Source organism: Tiliqua scincoides, chromosome 2 (genome assembly GCF_035046505.1).
Source record: "Tiliqua scincoides isolate rTilSci1 chromosome 2, rTilSci1.hap2, whole genome shotgun sequence".
Taxonomy (NCBI): domain Eukaryota; kingdom Metazoa; phylum Chordata; class Lepidosauria; order Squamata; family Scincidae; genus Tiliqua; species Tiliqua scincoides.
Genome location: NC_089822.1, coordinates 41,145,989 through 41,166,539, shown reverse-complemented (window position 1 = coordinate 41,166,539; position 20,551 = coordinate 41,145,989). Strand labels below are relative to the sequence as shown.

General features: G+C 41.4%; 1 protein-coding gene across 1 annotated transcript in view; it reads left to right on the top strand.

Annotated features, from left to right (window-relative positions):
* Positions 1–20,551, top strand: part of KIAA0825 (KIAA0825 ortholog) — a 309,279-nt gene that overhangs the window by 63,205 nt on the left and 225,523 nt on the right. Inside the window, exons 5-8 of the mRNA XM_066615910.1 lie at positions 8,036–8,203; positions 14,184–14,278; positions 16,332–16,559; positions 19,232–19,497. Of these exons, the coding sequence (XP_066472007.1) occupies positions 8,036–8,203; positions 14,184–14,278; positions 16,332–16,559; positions 19,232–19,497 (757 nt within the window). The remainder of the gene's footprint in view (positions 1–8,035; positions 8,204–14,183; positions 14,279–16,331; positions 16,560–19,231; positions 19,498–20,551) is intronic.

The following is a 20,551-nucleotide window of genomic DNA, read 5'->3' as shown; positions in this document are numbered from 1 at the left end:
GTTCTCCCACTTATACTCATCTCCTACCACAGCCACCCTGGATTACAAGAAGCAAAATGTATCTTTTTTTTACTTTGTCAGTATTGCTAGAAGTTAAACATTAATGTAAACTGTGAAGTTGAGTATGAGTGTATGTTTTGTTTTTTCAAAAATATATTTTTGTATCACTAGCTCTTGTATGGGAAAAGAAAGTGAAAAGCAGACCAGTGTTTAAAAAACCTTAAATGCTCTGTTAATGGTTTGCATCTGTGTGGTTTTCCCTTGTGCACTGACAGTTCTTTATGGTTCTGTCAGTTTCAATCAGCAGAGAGTACATGTGATCAGTATATCTGATAAACTTGTCAATGCCTTTTTAAAGCAGGATTCCCTAACCTATTCAGCCCCCTCCCTCCTTTCATCATTTCAAGTATAATCTTGATAAGACAGAGAGATGTCATGGGCAGCTGTATATAGCTATCTCAGAGTACAACTAATTTGTGCAGGAAAAAATTAAATCAGGAGGTAAATTATTTCATGATTGCTCATTCCCAACAGAGTTGGACATCATTCTGAAGAAAATATCAAATAATTGGTTTCAGGCCGTGTCAGACACATGCAATTCCCTTCACTAATGGCTGTGTGAGGTAGCACTAGGCCTCAGGGGTCACAAAAGAACTGGAAATAGCTTACAGCTAGGCACAGCACATAGGAAATGAAGTAGCAATAAGTGCAATCCATGGGGGAGATGTGCTTCACTTGGAGTTTAATATATCAGCTCAGAGTCTGGCAGTAAGCCATGCAACAATTGTTTACCTTTTTGCCAGCGCCTGCATCTGTTCTGTTTTGTAAACGGCATTTAAATCTCCCTTCATATATGCTGAAATCAGTAACAACTGTTAAGGGATTTCCTTTCTTTCTTCGTATTTTATAACAAATGCAATCTACAAACAATGTTTGCCTTAGATTAACAAAGAGCAGACTTAGCAAGGTCAAAGAGATTTGTTTGTGAACATTTTATAGATTCTTTGGTGTGCAGTAATTATATATCTGTGATTTGAATGTATCTTGTTACCTAGTCAAATCTGTTTAGAAATGCCAGTGTATAATAATGAAGTGGATTTTTACGTAATTATCTTAAGTCTGTGTGTGGAAAACTGTTGGCACTCTTTCTAGCAGTTTAGGTTAGAATGATATTGCAGCTGCTAAGAAGAAATATTACATTGCCTTTTGGAGGCTTAGGGTATTAGTCAGCAATCCTGCACACAGGCGGCTTAAATCCCAAAGAAGTCATTTGTTATTTAGTAAAACAATTTTTTTTTAAACCTGCAGTTGTTGTACTACATTTTCTATTATAGCATAAAGGACAGCTGATCTTGACAAGTATGTGTAAGATGAATATAGCATTACAAAGAACAGTGAAAGAATAATAAAGCTTAAAAGAGCTCAGGCTGATGCTGTCTGACATAAATTCAAGATAGTGATGCAATAACTACTTCAGGTAAAAGTTAATATCATTGAGAGTAGACACAGTGTTGTTGGGTTTTATGTTTATAAGCCCTACCTCCATCCACTGCTTTAAAAACATACCTGTGCAAAGAAGGTATCAATTCCAGATACATGTTTTGCAAAATATTAGTAATATGGAAAGGGCATTATGATGATTTAAAATTAATGTGTACGTACTGAATATTCTTTGATCCAAAGAAGGGGACATACACACATGGAAGAGTACTGTGTGTGCAGCTTGAGCATTCCTTTTCCCTTTCACTGTGGCAGTTCCCAAAGACTGAGCAGTCTTTTAAAATTGCAACCAGGGTCTCTATTTGGCAGTGGGAGCTGCTACAGAGAACAGTGAAAAGAGAGGTTCTGCTGCATGTGCAGTTCTCTCCCATGCAATTCCCTTAATTAAATCCTGGCATTCATCATTTTTTAAAAATCTGTTTATAGTCCTCCACCTTCCTTACAATCATCATGTTTTTCTTTCTTTAACTGAAGGTAATTGATTATTTTAATACTTTATCTTTTTTTTCTTACAAAAGTACTTGTCACTTCAGAGCACAATGTTAAGGAAATGTTCTGCCAGTGGAGCAGCAGCTGCGCTGGTCTAGAGCAGAGGTCTCCAAACTTTTTGGCCAGAGGGCTGCATCAAATACCTGGCATGGTGTTGAAGGCTGGAAATAAATATTTAAATTTAAAATTTAAATAAATAAATTAGAGATGGAACTTAGATGAGTGAATGAATGAGTGAATGGGATCATTCATTCAACCTCTCTGGTCCTCAGAACACCCTCCAGACACAACCAGAGCACAGCTCTGGTTGTGTTCAGTTGAGTGGGCCAGAGGCTTTCAGGGGACAAGAGCCTGGCTGCGGGCCGGATAGAGGCTTGCTGCAGGCCGCATCTGGCCCCTGGGCCGGGGTTTGGAGACCCCAGGTCTAGAGTGTCAGAAACATGCTGTAAGGCATATTTGTGACAATTTGAGACTCTGTAGTGCTGGTGGGGAGGCCTGCGCCACTCTGCCAACGCAGCCCAGTGCAGGGTCTCCAACAGAGGCAGGCATGCAGAGCAGTGTACGGACATGGGGAGGGTGATGGGAAGGCGGAGAGGTGGCGTTTCAAGTGAGGTAGGGTGGAATGGGGGTGGACCCGGCCTGGGGAAGGGGCGGGATTGATGGAAGCCTCCTCCACCTGATCCTAACCCCCTTCCCAAGCCAGACAGGCCTACACAGGGCCACTCAGACCAGCGAAATGGCTGACAGATAACTGAATAGTCCCATAGAGCTGGCATGGGTGTTACTTGGGATAAGGGAAAAAAATATCCCCTTACCCTGAGAGACCTCCAGCCAGCTCCCAACTATTGCTGAAAACAGTGCAGGACATGTGACCTGGCTATGTTAGGATTGGGCTGCTTGTGAGTAAGTTTGTAATAACTTAACCAACTCATCCTTAATCTACAGTTTCTTTCAAAAGGTTAACACTAAATTCTGGAGTTCATAATCACTGACTATAGAAATAATATGGCACATTCAGTATGTTAACATTTTTTGTATTCATTCAGTCCAATGCAGTGGGATAGCTTTCTCAACAGCTGATAGAATTATTAGAATATTGCCCACTTCTTTATCACTTCAGAGTAAAACCTTGCTCTCTATTTTAATGGTACAAAGAGAAGGGGGTCTTTTATAGTTTCTTCTAAGGCTAGATTCTGGACATTCACAATTGTATTTGAAATGTGGAGTTTTGACAAAAATAGGCAGTACTGGTCCTATTAAAGTACCCTACCTGTTTTTTTATCATTAAATTATGCACATGTTGTGTGGTGGCTACACTAAAAGAGACAGAACAGAAACAACTTGAATGTAGTTTTCTTTGATTCTCTCCTACATCTTTTAAAACCCCAACTGCTATTCATGGTGTATGGAATCTCCATATCTCTATTTGTAATTATAAGTTTCACAAGTCATAGCACAGAGGGGTGGCCTTAGGGCGATCTGACCAATTTGGCCAAATTGGACCCTATACCGGAAGGGTCCCCACATCGCAGTGGCAGGAAAATGCAATAAAACCAGTACAGTAGCACCATAGAAGGAATCATTTCCTTGATTCATGTTTTAAAAACTGAGTTATATATTTGAAAATATGATCTGGAGTATGACCTGGAGTAGGTTCAGTATTCTCCTCCCCTTCCCATGTGGTGATGCAGAGTGCTTCTTCTTCATGACTGCCAGATTATTTATTATTTTTGAATATAGAGGTGGTATATACAGTCCTCCTGTATCTATCAGGTATATCTATCAGGTATATCTGATATATATCTGTCTATCAGGTATATAGACAGGTCCTCCGAGGTGCTCGCAGCAAAGTCCAGCAGACTGCCAGGAGATGTGCTAACGACTACTGGCTCCAGCTCTGTTCCCAGATACAGATAGCAGCTGACACGGGCAACATCAAGGGGATGTATGATGGTATCAAGCAGGCCCTATGTCCAACACAGAAGAAAATTGCCCCTCTGAAGTCTGCAACAGGCGAGGTCATCCAGGATCGGGCGCAGCAGATGGAACGCTGGGTGCAGCACTACTCTGAGCTATATTCCAGAGAAAATGTAGTCACCAAAGAAACGCTGAACAACATTGAGTGCCTGCCTGTGCTGGAGGAGCTTGACAGTGAACCAACCCTAGAAGAACTTCACGTGGCCCTGGACTCCCTTGCCTTTGGCAAGGCACCTGGAAAAGACAGCATCCCTGCTGAAGTCCTGAAGTGCTGCAAAGAGATCATCATCACTGAGCTGCATGAAATCCTTTGTCTCTGCTGGAGAGAAGGTGGAGTACCTCAAGATATGAGGGATGCAAACATCATCACGCTGTACAAGAACAAAGGCGACAGGGGTGACTGCAACAACTACCGTGGCATCTCTCTCCTTAGCGTTGTAGGAAAGCTGTTTGCCCGAGTTGCACTAAAGAGGCTCCAGGTACTTGCAGAGAGCGTTTATCTAGAATCACAGTGTGGATTCCGAGCCAACAGGTCCACCACTGATATGGTATTCTCCCTTAGACAACTGCAGGAGAAATGCAGGGAACAACGACAGCCACTCTTTATAGCCTTCATAGATCTCATGAAGGCTTTCGACCTGGTCAGCAGGGATGGCCTCTTCAAGATTCTCCCCAAGATTGGATGTCCACCCAGGCTCCTCAGCATCATCAGATCCTTCCACAAGGACATGAAGGGCACTGTTGTCTTTGATGGCTCCACATCAGACCCCTTTGACATCCGAAGCGGCGTGAAGCAGGGCTGTGTTCTTGCACCAACCTTGTTTGGGATCTTCTTCGCTGTCCTGCTGAAGCAGGCCTTTGGAACTACAACAGAAGGCATCTATCTCTGGACCAGATCAGACGGAAAGCTCTTCAACCTCTCCAGACTGAGAGCAAAGTCCAAAGTCCAGCTGAAATGTCTACGTGACTTCCTCTTTGCCGACGATGCAGCTATCACTACCCACTCTGCCAAAGATCTCCAGCTGCTCATGGATCGTTTTAGCAAGGCCTGCCAAGATTTTGGACTGACAATCAGCCTGAAGAAAACACAGGTCATGGTTCAGGATGTGGACTCACCTCCCTGCATTACAATCTCTGCGCATGAACTGGAGGTTGTCCATGACTTTGTGTACCTTGGCTCAACGATCTCCAACACTCTTTCTCTAGATACCGAGCTAAACAAACGCATCGGTAAAGCAGCTACCACGTTTTCCAGACTCACAAAGAGAGTCTGGTCCAACAAGAAGCTGACGGAACATACCAAGATCCAGGTCTACAGAGCTTGCGTCCTGAGTACACTTCTGTACTGCAGCGAGTCATGGACTCTTCACTCACAACAGGAGAGGAAACTGAATGCTTTCCACATGCGCTGCCTCCGACGTATTCTCGGCATCACCTGGCAGGACAAAGTTCCAAACAACACAGTCCTGGAACGTGCTGGAATCCCTAGCATGTATGCACTACTGAAACAGAGACGCCTGCGTTGGCTCGGTCATGTCGTGAGAATGGATGATGGCCGGATCCCAAAGGATCTCCTCTATGGAGAACTCGTGCAAGGAAAGCACCCTACAGGTAGACCACAGCTGCGATACAAGGACATCTGCAAGAGGGATCTGAAGGCCTTAGGAGTGGACCTCAACAAGTGGGAAACCCTGGCCTCTGAGCAGCCCGCTTGGAGGCAGGCTGTGCAACATGGCCTTTCCCAGTTTGAAGAGACACTTGGCCAACAGTCTGAGGCTAAGAGGCAAAGAAGGAAGGCCCATAGCCAGGGAGACAGGCCAGGGACAGACTGCACTTGCTCCCAGTGTGGAAGGGATTGTCACTCCCGAATCGGCCTTTTCAGCCACACTAGACGCTGTTCCAGAACCACCTTTCAGAGCGCGATACCATAGTCTTTCGAGACTGAAGGTTGCCAACTATATACAGTAAACTGACAAAGGCAATAAGTGACACATTTAAAAAAAGAAAAAGAAAAGAGGATTATTCTTTGCTCCTTTACAGCCCAATCCTATCCACACTTTCCTGGGAATAAGCCCCATTGACTCTAATGGGACTTATTTCTGAGTAGACATGCATAGGATTGGGCTGTGTGATCCTGTTTCGTCATTCAATATATGATGCATCCCAAGCCATTTCCTCCCTCAAAAATTCAACATTGACAAGTCTTGAATCTATTAACCTTAAGATTTATTTGTTAAGCACAATTAAAGTCAAGTTAGTTTTGATACTCCTAAATCTTTTTATTATTTATGTTACGCATTTATACCAATTCTAAAAAAAAAAAATTTCTCCAAGGAGCTTATACCTTACAGAAAGAAGGACAAATAACATAATCCATAAGTTATTGAATTTTTATGCTGATATTTTAAAATGTTTTTGCATTTTATGTGCTGTAAACAGGGAAGACCCTAGCCAAGTGGTTCTCAAACTCAGGGAGAAAACTCTCAGGGAGAGTTTGAGAGCCACTAAGTCTTTGCCTCAGAAGGCAGGGGGGCGGGGAGAAGGCAGAGACACGATGCCCAGCATCGCGCTTCTGATTGGGGCTTAGGAGTGCGCTGCCACTCACTGCCGCCTGCAGGAGCCTCCTGGGGGTTGGGGGAGCCCGGGGCCAGCCTCAGCAGGGCTCCCCATGCAGTGCAGAGCCCTCCAGAAGGCGATCATGATCACTCCCTTGTGGCAGGGAAAGGCAAGATAAAAATTGTTTAAATAAATTGAACAAGCTGCTTACCATTCAGATGCTCCAGTGAAATCCTATGCATGCCTACTCATAATTAAATTCCATTGACAGCAATGAGACATACACCCATGTATATAGGTTTGCAGCCTAAAACACTGAAATCACAAGGAATATATTATTAATACTGCAAAATAAATTATTTGTGTTTCAGTGGCATTATTGAAACACTAGCAAAAATGTTTAGAGCAGTGTTTCTCAGATTGTGGGTCAGGACCCACTTGGTGGGTCATGAGTCAATTTCAGGTGAGTCCCCATTCATTCCAACATTTTATTCTTAATATCTTAGACTTGATGCTACCATGCTATGTGACTGCATTTGGTTAAGTGTTACAGACCTGTAATTTTAGCAAGCTACTATGTATATTCTTTTAACAGTAAATGGTACTTACTCCTGGGTAAGTGTGGGTAGGATTGCAGCCTAGGATTTTCATGCTTGATGATGTCATTTCCGGTCATAACATCACTTCCGGTGGGTCCCAACAGATGCTCATTCTAAAAAGTGGAACCCAGTGCTCAATGTGTGAGAACCACTGAGCTAGAATATTACCCTTGCTAAATTCATTCTGTAAGAAGTTAATTGTTCTTAATCCATTCCAGTTAGATCAGTCCTGTTTTTGGTATCAAAACTTTCAGGTGGCCCTGGCAGACGAACTGCACACAGAGACTTACACAAGATATATTACTCAACTAATTCTGCTGGGTGTTTCACTGGCTTTTGACATCACTGACGATCAAAAACTACTGCACCATCTATACAATTGAGAAGGTTACAAGGGGATGTTTTAAAGTGATTTACAATCCAATCCTATGCTTGTCTCCTCAGAAGTAACTCACATTATAGTCAATGGGGCTTACTCTCAGGTAAGGATGCATAGGATTGCAGCCTTAAAGGTTAAGACTAGCTCTTGAGATTGGAATTGAAATGAATCAATGGAGCTGACGTTCCATTTGACTAATATGCTCTAAACCAGTGGTTCTCACACATTTACACATTCACCATTTGAGAAACACTGTTCTAGTGTGTGTGTACTTTCACACACACCCCAATCCACTCTGGTTACAGAATTATGGAGTTTTACATAATCTTTTTAAAACATAGTTTCCTACATTTGGTGCAAATCTTCAGTATGTAGATGACTAATTTTTAGTAATTTCAATTATTTTATTGTATGATATTATAAATCTGTGCTAAAGATACTTCATCATGCACCACATTTTTAAATATTTAGTATACTTCCATACATATTCTCTGTTATATAATTTGTCTAAAACTAACTTCTATTTCTTTTGCAGCTTCTCAGGAATATTCCAGAAAAGGGAGAAATTTCTGCTTAACATTGCATCAACTCAGGTGCCTTTCGCAGTTTGTAAAACTTTTTTTGTTGATGGAAGAAAAGGTTGAAGAATTGTCTTCAGAAATGCTGTTATTACCATGTTTTTATGAACACAAAAATGTTCAAGGTAATGTACATTTTTCCTGGCTTACTTTATTTTTCATTCAACAGAATTTTCTTATAGAAAATAAGTATATAAAATAGTTGGGATTGGAAAACAACATGACAGTGAGTACCTATTTATCATCCTTGTAAAACCCATGTATTTCTTGTATATTTTAGAGATTCTGAAATAATTCTTTTCCTCCCCCACAACTGTTTTTCATACAATGAGTGTAACTGTAAATATGCAGCCCAATTCTTATGGGGCTGCCCATGTCCTGATACAGCAGTGCCGAAACGTCTGTTGCTGTATCCCACATAGTCAGGAGGCAGCCAGAGGTCTCTTCAGGGTAAGAGAACATTTTTTCCTTATCCCTTGTTGAGCCCCAGAAGCCTCTGTGGGTCTACTTGGATCTGGATGGCACTGTGTAGGGCTTTCAGACCCAGAATGGGAAATAGGATCTGGTGGCTGCCACCATCCTTGCCCCATTCCTGGGCCTGATCTGCCCTCCTCCCCACCTTTGCCTCACCTAATTTCACCCTTTCCTCCTTTGCACCCACTCTTCCTCCACCCCGTTCCGTCTCTCTGCTCTAGGCACTGCACTTTTCCTGTCCAGTGGCTGGTCCCTGTCCTGCTGGCACCAGAAGCCAGTACCCACCCACGCAGGCGTCAGCTCTGGCTGCAACTAATGCTAAGCCATCACGAAATGTTTTTAGAGCGCTTTCACAACATCTGTCTCCCAGGCAGCACGCACAAGACAAGTACTGCAGGAGAGCAGGATCAGGCCATAAGTAATATACAAGATTACGAAAGGTACAGAATGGGCCAAAATGTAACTAGATGATCATCCTCGGGTGAGATCTGGGTTGAAAATATGTTCTAGATAATAGCAACCCACATAGTGGAAAATCAGCATCTTGACAGGAGTTATATGAGAAATCCCTACTGATATCTGCTGAGAAATTTGGAGGCAATTCAGAAGCAATAGTAGCGCCCCTTGGAGGACACCACCAGATTTTCTTTCAATCAACTTCACAGTTAGTAAAAGACAGCAAAACAACTGGGCTATTTTGCAATGGCGTTGAGTTTTTTCAGTATGGAATAAATTGGAGACCAACACTGTTTTCATTTTCTGAAGAGGCCTTCATTAACCCTTCATGAAGTCATACAAGATAGTTACAAAAAAGAAAAACTGGGCATAAGATCAGAAATTTTAGTTCCTTTTGTTCAGTATATCATATGAAACCTTTAGACATGATTTACAGAACACTTGTAAAGCTCCCTCAAAAACATAGTTGTTTTTTGGGAAGTTCCTCATATTTTATTTTATTTTAGCCAAAGGTGGTATCTGAGTTTTATCTCAACCAGAAGGTTTATTGGCCATCATTTTTTCCCCTAGACCTAGCAATGACAAAGAGCAATGGCTGCATAAATTGGATGTACGAAGAACACTTAGGGTTTATCTCAGAAAAATCAAAGATTTCAGATCTTCTGACAGATTGTTTGTACTCTTAGGGGGTCTTAAGAGGGGTCAACTGGCTTCTAAGAGTTCCTTAGCTAGATGGTTAAGGAACTGTATTAGGGAGGCGTATGTAGTTACGGGTAAAGTGGCTCCCAGGGTTTGTAAAGCTCATTACACCAGGACTATAGCTGCTTCTTGGGCGGAGAGGTCGAAGGCTTCCACATTGGAAATTTGCAAGGTGGCCACCTGGGCTTCTCTTCATACGTTTTCATAGCATTATCACTTGGATGTAGTCTCTTCTGCAGATTCTGCTTTTGGTAGGAGGTTGCTTGTGAACCAAAAAAAAAAAAGAACTGCAAAGAAAAGAGAGACATGTAGTTCACACTACTTCTAGCTACCATCAAGACAAGTTCCTTTGCAGTCTGCACAATGGAAACCTATGACGGCCAATTTAAGTAGCTGAAAATAGAAGTTAGAACTCAAGGAGTACTGCCCACTGATTCTCTCTGATCGTAATCCCATGGCAGACAATAGCACCAAGGGATAATGGGAAAAGTGAACACTGTCAGAAATGTATGTAGTAGGCATGTGAAAGTGATCTAGAGGTTTTTTTTTTTTTGTAATTTATTTGAATCCTCTAGAATTTAGTACCTTTTAGCTCTATAGCTATGAAATATATAATTTTAATTTAGGTCAATAAATTCTAATTTCAATATGTCAGTTTTCTTTCTACATTTCATTCTTTATCTTCTTACCTAGAAATGTAAGTACTCACTGAGAACTACACACACAAGAAGTATCAAACAGAAAAAATATTTACTCAAGTATTCACAATAAAAACAATCTGAAAGCACTCCTAACTTAGAAAACATGGATTGACTTTTGATGCATGATAAATTCCTGCCCAAGGCCAGTTTGATTTGAATATCAAAAGCGGGGGCAGAATTCACAATGAATGCACCACCACAAGAACAAGTCTTCTGCATTTATGTTTTTCAGCAAAGATGTAGGACTTTTGATATCAGGAGAATGTACTCACTTTCCATTTGTCTTTCCAGAAATAATAGAAAATTGAAGAAAATATGTGGTGGAATTGTTTTATCTAATGAAATTGAGAATTAACCTTTTCTTTGCTGGTTTCTGTCCATTCTTGCTGTTCTCCTCTCCTGAATTTAGGCTACAATTAAATTTGCGGAATGTTCAGGCATACCTAGTACATTTGTTATCACAGGAGATGTGATCTTTTGAAGGAACCTGGAACATGCAGCATCAGCTCCGGGCAAAGAAGAACATCCTTATTTTAGAATGAAGAATGCTTGGCCAAATTATATTCTCCTTCTGCCCTTCTAGTGTGCTTTCTCTTTCCTCTGGTGTTTCAGAAGTCTCTCGTTGAGATTTTCAAAAATCAAAAACATCTAACACACTTTTCATCTTCCTCTTACCTTTTTTCCCCCCATTTCAGCAAGAAAGGTGAACTTTAGACAGATCTGATAATGAGTGCCAAGAAAAGCCTTTTCCAGTGGAGCTCTTTGAAACCACTCTGGGCAAACTTGTCAAGGCCTAAGGTTTTCAAGTTTTGCCTCAGGGGACTAGAAAGATTTGCAAAGGTCTTTCCTTCACAGATTAAGAAGAAATCTATTACTTCATATAAATCTCTAGAAAGCACTATAAAAGAACAATGCGATCAGATTTACAAAGTCATTGCTCTAATGGGTGGCTTTTGAAGCCAGATAGATTCTGCTAAGACACATGAGGTGTGTGTGTTGATCCTAACAGCAGCAGCAGCAGCAGCAGCTTCACTAATAATGATTATTTTAAAGGCGAACAACAATAAGGAGATGGAATTTACACTCAGAACACAGCAGAGCCAGGCTTACTTTATTCTCATTAGTTTTCTAGAACTTTCTTAGATGATTTAACCAATTAAAATCCTTGATGGAGCATTAGGCCAGCATGTTCATTGCGCTCTCTCTCTCTCTCTCTCTCTCTCTCTCTCTCTCTCCCTCCCCCCCCCCTAAAATCCTGTTTGTGTTGTGCATATGCTTCAAAGCTTTTTACTCCAGGAATGTTGCATGTTGCCCTGGCTTCCCCGATAAACAAGGGGAAGAACACTGGCTGCCTAGCTAGCAGATCTCTTTGGTTCCTTTGCTAAGTTCTTTCAATGCTTACATGCATGTAGAAATAACACAGTCTATTTTACTAGCAGAGTACCCCATGATAGAATGAAGGCATCAATATCAGTTTACTGGTTTGTGGGAATTGTGTTCTTTCTGAGTATTGTGGTGTTTCATATTGTTTATTTCTGTATGTTTTCTATATTCTGTAAATCACCTGGGTCTGAATGTAGGGGTTAAAATCACAAAATTGTCAAGGAACATCATCAGTTTTTTGACAATTGACAAGACACACCGCACTGACAGCAAGGGCTCACATCCCCCAGTGGCCCCACTAACAAATGATCCTCCTTCACAGTGATTGAAAATGGCTGGTATAGAGTAACAAAGAACTGCCTGATAGTGCTATTCTGGTTGATGGTTTACTTGTCTAATTCCTTAAGCCTTGGAAGTCTTAATTTTTTTTTTTTTTTAAAGGAATAAAATTTAAAATTATAATGTTGTGTAAGTCTCTATGTGCAGGTTATCTGCTAGGGCCACGTGAAAGTTTTGATACCAAAAACAGGACTGATCTAACTGGAATGGATTAAGAACAATTAACTTCTTACAGAATGAATTTACCAAGGGTAATATTCTAGCTCAGTGGTTCTCACACATTGAGCACCGGGTCCCACTTTTTAGAATGAGAATCTTTCAGGACCCACTGGAAGTGATGTCATGAGCAGGAGTGACATCATCAAGCAGGAAAATTTTTAACACTCCTAAGCTGCAATCCTACCCAGACCTACCCAGGAGTAAGTCCCATTTACTATTATTCTTAAAAGCATATACAGAGTAGCCTGTTCAAAGTACAGATCTATAACATTTCCCCAATGCAGTCACACACTATAGTAGAATCAAGTCTATTAAAAATAAAATATTGAAATGAATGGGGACCCACCTGAATTTGACTCGTGACCCACCTAGTGGGTCCCAATCTACAGTTTGAGAAACACTGTTCTAAGGTGATTTTCGCATTCCACCCTTGGCCAAGAACATAACATAAGAACATAAGAACAGCCCCATTGGATCAGGCCATAGGCCCATCTAGTCCAGCTTCCTGTATCACACAGCGGCCCACCAAATGCCCCAGGGAGCACACCAGATAACAAGGGACCTCATCCTGGTGCCCTCCCTTGCCTCTGGTATTCTGACATAGCCCATTTCTAAAATCAGGAGGTTGCACATACACATCATGGCTTGTAACCCGTAATGGATTTTTCCTCCAGAAACTTGTCCAATCCCCTTTTAAAGGTGTCCAGGCCAGACGCCAGCACCACATCCTGTGGCAAGGAGTTCCACAGACCAACCACATGCTGAGTAAAGAAATATTTTCTTTTGTCTGTTCTAACTCTCCCAACACTCAATTTGAGTGGATGTCCCCTGGTTCTGGTGTTATGTGAGAGTGTAAAGAGCATCTCTCTATCCACTCTGTCCATCCCCTGCATAATTTTGTATGTCTCAATCATGTCCCCCCTCAGGTGTCTCTTTTCTAGGCTGAAGAGGCCCAAACGCCTTAGCCTTTCCTCATAAGGAAGGTGCCCCAGCCCAGTAATCACCTCAGTCACTCTCTTTTGTACCTTTTCCATTTCCACTATGTCTTTTTTGAGATGCGGCAACCAGAACTGGACACAATACTCCAGGTGTGGCCTTATCGATTTGTACAACGGCATTATAATATTAGCCGTTTTGTTCTCAATACCTTTTCTAATGATCCCAAGCATAGAATTGGCCTTCTTTACTGCCGCTGCACATTGAGTCGACACTTTCATCGACCTGTCCACCACCACCCCAATAGTTCCAATAGTGGGCCTAACTGTGGCAAAAACAACTGGAATAAGGAGTTATTGGGTAGGGGTGAAGGAAAAATAGGAAGGCTTTATCATCCTTAATGTACCCCTTTGGGCTTTATATTGTGCTCCTTTGAAAAATCTCTATTTTACACATATTAAGTTACTAAAAATATGAATCTGTTTCCATTGCGCATAGGTCAATCTTGTCAAGTATTACAATTCGGAACTGGGCTTCCTACATAAGATGTGAGGAGGCTGCAGGTTCCAGTGCCAAAAAGTGCTTGTATATTTTCAGTTAGCTTCTCATAAATTATCTCTTTATTTTATGAGCATTTTAAATGAACAGTTGATCAAAATATTAATGAGGGAAGAAAATATAAACTGTATATACTGTAATGTAAAATGAACATCAAATAGGGACCTTATGAAAGGAGCTTTACTTGTAGCCTGAATATAATTCTATTTCATCAGTAAGATTCTGCTACAACTTGCTGGATATTTTTAGAGCCCATATTGATATTTCAGAAGGTGTTGCAGGCTACCAAGTTTTCCACAGAATTTATCTTAACTTTGATTCCATTTGTCATACTGTGTAGGAGTTCTGAAGAAAGCTGGTGGGGAGCTTTTAATAGGGGAAGGAAGAGCAAATGAAACCAGTGTGCTTCCTGAACAGTTACTTCAGGTAAAAGAGGTGAGTAAAAAGAGAGTCTGTCACTCTGGGAGACTTTTTGTCTGTGCTATCAATATGGATAAGGACCTATTAACATATTCATTACAAATCCCCAATACTCTGATGTTAATGATTTCAGCAGCATTATTAATTTAATTCTGCAAAGACTGAGGTGGGGGTATAAAGCCATATACAAAAGTTGTGTGTGAATATAAAAGAGCCTGTAGTGTCACTATCAGAAGGACAAAGAAATAAAAGCCAGGCAGAAATGTCACTTTGTAAGCTTTATTTAATGTTCCAGAAGTTTTCATAGGCCTTCTCATAAATATACTGAAAACAGAGGATCTATTTATGTATAAACTTGGTATTGGAAATTTTAAAAATATCAATATATTGCCTGTCATCCTACCTATAAAAGCTGCTTTGTAATTTAGCAGGAACAGAAAACACTTTGTGCAGCTTTGATATAGAAACTTGTCGCTATCAACAGTTATCATAGCAACAGTTATGTTGCTACCAACTTCCAATCCACATAAACCACCACTAAAAGCACACAATAAAAGCCAACAATAAACTTCTAGAGAAATATTTCAGTAACATCTACAGCAACCATAAACACAGATTAAAACAAGCACTATCGCAGCTCCATACCGTTTAAAATGCTTGCTTTTTTCCCCTTCCTTCAACTTTACCAAGCAGGAACTGGTATATACATCAAAAGGAGCTCATTCCAGGATTAAGGGGAATTATCAGTGTCCCTTCCTTTATAATAGGAAGCATCTTGAGAAGGACCTCAACCTTCTTAAAAAAAACGGGAAGGGGATAATATAGAATAGATGAGTAACAAGCTTAAATGATTAAACAGTTAATTGCATAGAATAAAATTTCTATACAAATTAAAAATATCACTTTCCTGCTAGTCCAACTGATTTCCCTAAGCAAGCCTCAAAAGATTTATCTTATAACACTTCTGGAAGCTTCTGAGCTTTGAACTCCAGCAAATTTCCAGAAAGGTGAAGTTCTTTCTGAAGGTGGATTGGAGTTGTCCCTCTTCATCCCAGCATAGCATCGCTCCCAGTGACTGTTTGCTGGAACAGTCTGCCCACATCTTATACAAAGGTTATATTCGTAAGTGTGTAAATCTAAAATCGCATATACTAAAAATTAGATATTAGATATTTAGATAGATATTCTAAATAAACAATAAATAAATATACATGGTGCAAAGGTGTGTGGACCATGAGGGGAAGCTGTAGGGAGTGGCTGCTGAATGTGGCTTGTAATGGCATCATCAGTAGGTGGCAAAGCCACCTGAGACCCATCTTTGCAGCACAGCCAGCTACGGTTTTGCTCATTGGAGGACCATCAGTGAGCAGGGAGGTTTAAAGGGAAAAAGAAAAGGCCATGGGGGAGGCAAATAAAATTACGAAGGAGGATGGAGAGAGAGAGAGAACCAGGAGGATGGAAAACAGAGTCTGGGCTGGAAACAACTGAACAAGGTGCAGCTGGGGAAGAGGCAGAGAGGAAATGTGGAGAAGGGGCCTGAAGGAAGAGGGATAGGGCAAGGAAGAGATGTGGAAATAAGGAGAGTGGTGGAGAAGGCTGGAGAGGGGGAATGCAGGGAGATGAAGAAAGGAAGAGACAAAGGCAACATGGAAGTGAACTGGGAGCACCACAGCCCTTCCTGACCTGTGAGTCCACCAAACAACCCATTAACCCCCCCCCCAAAACCAGTCACCACCTGTTTTGCCCCCTGGCACAGACCTATACACATCTGCCAAAACAACTGGGAAGCTGGATCAGGAGCCTACAAACAGCTTCAGTGTGAGTTCAGTCAGAAGAAGATCCCTGACCCTCTGCATGAAAGAACCACAGTGAGGCAGAGAAGCCTTCTCAGGGTAAAGGTCCTCTCTCTTTTCCTTTGTTCATTCTATCACAATCTGTGGCAATTATCATGTCATTCCATATGACGTGGACCTCCCCCAGTAGGATGAACAAGAGATGGGTGAAACACCCACAAGGTAGTATGTGTGCATTCAATGTTCAATTTTTGTTGTATGCTTCTATATTTCAGAATACCATACTAGAGTTTGGCTGGAGAAATGCATTTAGAGACCTGTCCTCTTCAGTAGCACACTGTATAACAATTGCAGTTGAAGACTTTTCTAGTAAGATTCTTCAGTATGAACAGAACCAACAGACTTCTGCCACCTGCTATGTTATGAACCTTGTAAAAGTACATCATACGAAGGAGTTCTGGGAAGCAGTCCGTGAGGAAGAGCAACCAAAACAAATTTTAAAGGCATGTATCAAAAAGTATGAAGTTTGAGGGGGTTATGGAATGTCAGATTTGCCCTGTAAGCCCTTGAAGTGCTTGCAGTACCAGTAATATTCTAGGAGTCAAATAAATAAAATAAATAAGAGCCCAATCCTGTGCTCGGCAGCATGGAGCACAGTTGCAAATGTGCCGTAAGGCACGTTTGTGGGGCTCACCACTGGGCTCCCGCCTGTGCTAGCCCAGTGCCGGCCGGTGCTGGGCTAGCACCAGATGGTCACCCAACTCCCACGGCTCAGCGGTCTCCCAGACCACCAAGCAGCGGCACAGTAGGCAGGGGTGGGGACGGGGGTGGAGGGAGGCATGCTGGGGGGAGGGAGGGAGGGAAGAGAATCCACGGAGCTCTGCTCCGTAGGATCCAGGGCACTCATGGAGGGCTGCCCTACACAAGCGCCTTTTCCTTAAGGTCGGCAGCAAAGTGAGTAGCCCCATTGCGGGGCTGCTTACCTTACTCGAGGGAAGGGGATGAACATCTTCTTCTCCTGAGGCGCCTCCTGTGGTAGCGTGGGAGGTGCTGGATTCGGTGGCAGCCCTCCTCCGTGCCGCCGAGCCTAGGCGGCCCGGGCAGCTCAGGATTGGGCTGTAAGAAAGTAAAGGAAGTTGTGCTATTTCAGCTTATTCTAATAAAAATAAAATCAAGCTCTGAAAATGTACCTATTTATCTTTTTTTTTCCAAATTGCAATAGATAACTCTAATTTATCTCCTACAAGGGAAGACTGATGACATTTGGCGATGGGAGAGAACCTTTTCCTTAGTTATTGGAAAACCGTATTATTGGTTCACAAGGGAAATTATAATGAGTTTCTGCATTCAGTGGAATGTGGCATTGACACACACACACACACACACACACACACACACACGTGTGTGTGTTGTAATATATTAGTATATATATGAAGCTTATGTTTTAAAATTTCTTACAATATTTATCTTCTATATTATTTGTAATGCAAAAAGGAGTTTAGCCTACATCAGTGGCATACCGCCTCTGCGGCACAAGTTACCACGTGCCATGGGCGCAAACTGGAAGATGGGCGCAAGCGGATGCACTCCAACTGCTTCCCTACTCAAGAAGCAATTGAAGTGCATGTGCCGTCTCAGTAGGCAGTTGGGCGAAATTGCCCTGCCGACTATGGAGTGAGCGCAAGTGCTCCAATGGCTTCCCAACTGGGAAAGTCGTTGGAATGCATGTGCCCTCTTAGCAGACAGTCGGGCAAAATTGCCCAGCTGGCTACAGAGTGAGGTCTTTAATGACTTAATGATGCTGCGTGACGTCACGTCATTGCCCTGGTTGCCAAAAGCCCTTGGTATGCCTCTGGCCTACATATTTCCATGAGTTGCACATTATATGCCAAAGAGCCCACATGGCTTGCAAGCCACAGTCCGTATATACAGATGTTGCTCTATTAAAAACCCCAAGCATACAAGACTAAAGAAAAGAGTTCTTTTAAACTCCCTTGTTAAAGAAAAGAGTTTAGTTCTTTCCCTAAGTGTGTCTACACAGAGGAATGCTTTAGGGGACCATACAAACATGAAATTTCTCCATCTGCAGCCTGAAATTCCATAGTTTAGTAGCACACTGTATACACACATTTCAGACCAAGCTTTACCTCTTGACTGCTTAATATATAAGCTGGCCTTCTGTGGATCCTCATTCTGTGTATGTGTTCCAAGGATACTTCATGTATGATATCCCTGACTGCTTGTTCTACATAAAAGAGCAAAGGAGAAGTTGAGGAACAAGAGGGTTGCTTTCCCCCTAGCCAGAGTTCTAGATGCATAATTATCTTAATATAATAAGATACTTTGATTTTAATATAAAATTAAAGAATTAAAGCATGGCTGCAGTTCAGCATCTTTAATGCACACACTTGAAGCTACGTTTATATAGCTAGCTGTGGTCAGTAGGTTGTATCCTAAGTGCTACTTCCATGGATGGAAGACATTTCCGTTCACCCAATCAGGGTGATACAGACACAGAGGGCAGTTACAGACACGGTTGTGCCAAAGAAGTGACAGGGCAGTTTGCTTCCATGCACGCCTTTTAGGATACAGTCCACTTGCTCCACTTTTACCTTTTACCACTTGCTCCAACAGTCCCCCTCCCACCCTTTCTGAAACAATTGATAAACAATGTTGTACACTCACTTGTGAAATGTCAGTTCTAAATGGGAAGACAGCAATAATTTTTAAAAGGTTTCCAGTGCACATGTTATGGACTTGCTCACATGACCATTATATGAAAATCTCATTTAAATAAATGGGGGTTTTATGTAATGCTTGGGCTGGGAGAATTGAGCTCTTAAAAGGTATAACCAACATGTATGAGTAACACTTAAATGTCTATTTTGTCTAATGATACATGGTTAGAAGGCACTGTGTGCAGCTGTGGAAAATATTTTCATATAGGCAAGATGGATGAAGTGGCCTCTTTGTAGTCTTGTCAGTTTTTTTTGTATTTTTAAAAATAATTATTCTGGCAACTATTGTCTTTAAGTTAGATTTTCTGTGGGTTTTTGCTTTATAAACCTTCTAAAATGTATTCTTCTTGTGCCAGATACCTATTGGATGTACTATACATAAATTATACAATACTGTCAGAGTAAAACTAACCAAATGCCACATTTATTTTCCTTAGTTTTGTTCTGACATCTTGGAAGAGCTTGACACATTGCTTCCACTGGCTTTGGCATGCAGAGATGAGTTTCTACAGGAAATTAGAGTAAACTTTGTAGAGGCCTGCTTCAAAGTAGCAACAGCTGTCCTGGCAAGATTGGAGGAGAGAAGTAAAGATGTCCCTTCTAGAGCTCCATTACAGAACCTGTATGCTATTCTCTCCACAGCAGTGCATGTCTATCAGCATTTTAAGATGTATCATAATTTAATGAAAGAGACCAGTAGAAAGTGAGTTCCCTGCATTTCTGTTGTTTAATATGCCTATAAACTCCTTGCAAATGAAAAATGAAATTTCATTTCACTAACAAAACAAAAAATTTTTAAAAATCAGGTCTAAAGCAATGTACTGTTTCATGCCTAAAGTTCTTTTCATCTTCTATCCTGATCCGCTAGCTTTCATCCCCTGTACTCATCTGAAACTGCCATTTTGGCATATCAAATACCCAGTTCAGACGATCAATTCAATTATGGTTTTCATTGTTGTGAATGAGTGCATGGTATTGTGCTTTCAATTATTTTGTCTGTCGCTATTTTGCCTTTCTCTATCAACATACATGTGTTTTTCCTTCCTTTCAAAGATCTGTGTGGGCTTGTCCTATCCTAATCTTTCTGCCTTAATATTTCAAATTTATTTATTTAAGAAATTTATATCCCCCCTTTCTATCCACTGAAGGACACTCAAGGCGGCTCACAATTAAATACATATTAAAAACATAAAATATACATCTATATATATATAAGACATTAAAAACAATAAAGCACAATAAAAACCTGGATCTCAAATTAAAACACATTCAAAAAGCGACATGCCCCCTGGTGTCAGCATAAAAGGCCTCCCTAAATAAAAAGATCTTAAGTCCCCACTGAAAGGACTCTAAAGAGGGAGCTGTTCTCAATTCCAGGGGGAGAGAGTTCCACAGATGGGGTGCCACCACCGAGAAGGCCCTCTTTCTTGCCACCATCCCCCTCACCTCCGCTAGTGGCGGGACAGTCAGAAAGGTCCCCTCTGATGACCTGAGAGGACGGGTTGGATTGTATGGAAGGAGGCAATCCCTCAAATGCCCTTTCCTGTGACTTTCACTCCCCTCATTCGATAACTTTAAGCACCTGAAGCCTGCTTCTTTCATAAAGGACTTCAATTCTCTTTACATTTGTTACTCCTTCCTTAGTGCCATGTTCCTCTACTTTCAATTCTTTTTCAAAATTCACATTTTCTGTAACTTTTGGTTTAAGCCATTGATTGTCATATTGCACTGAAATGAAGCCTAATTACATGTAGTTG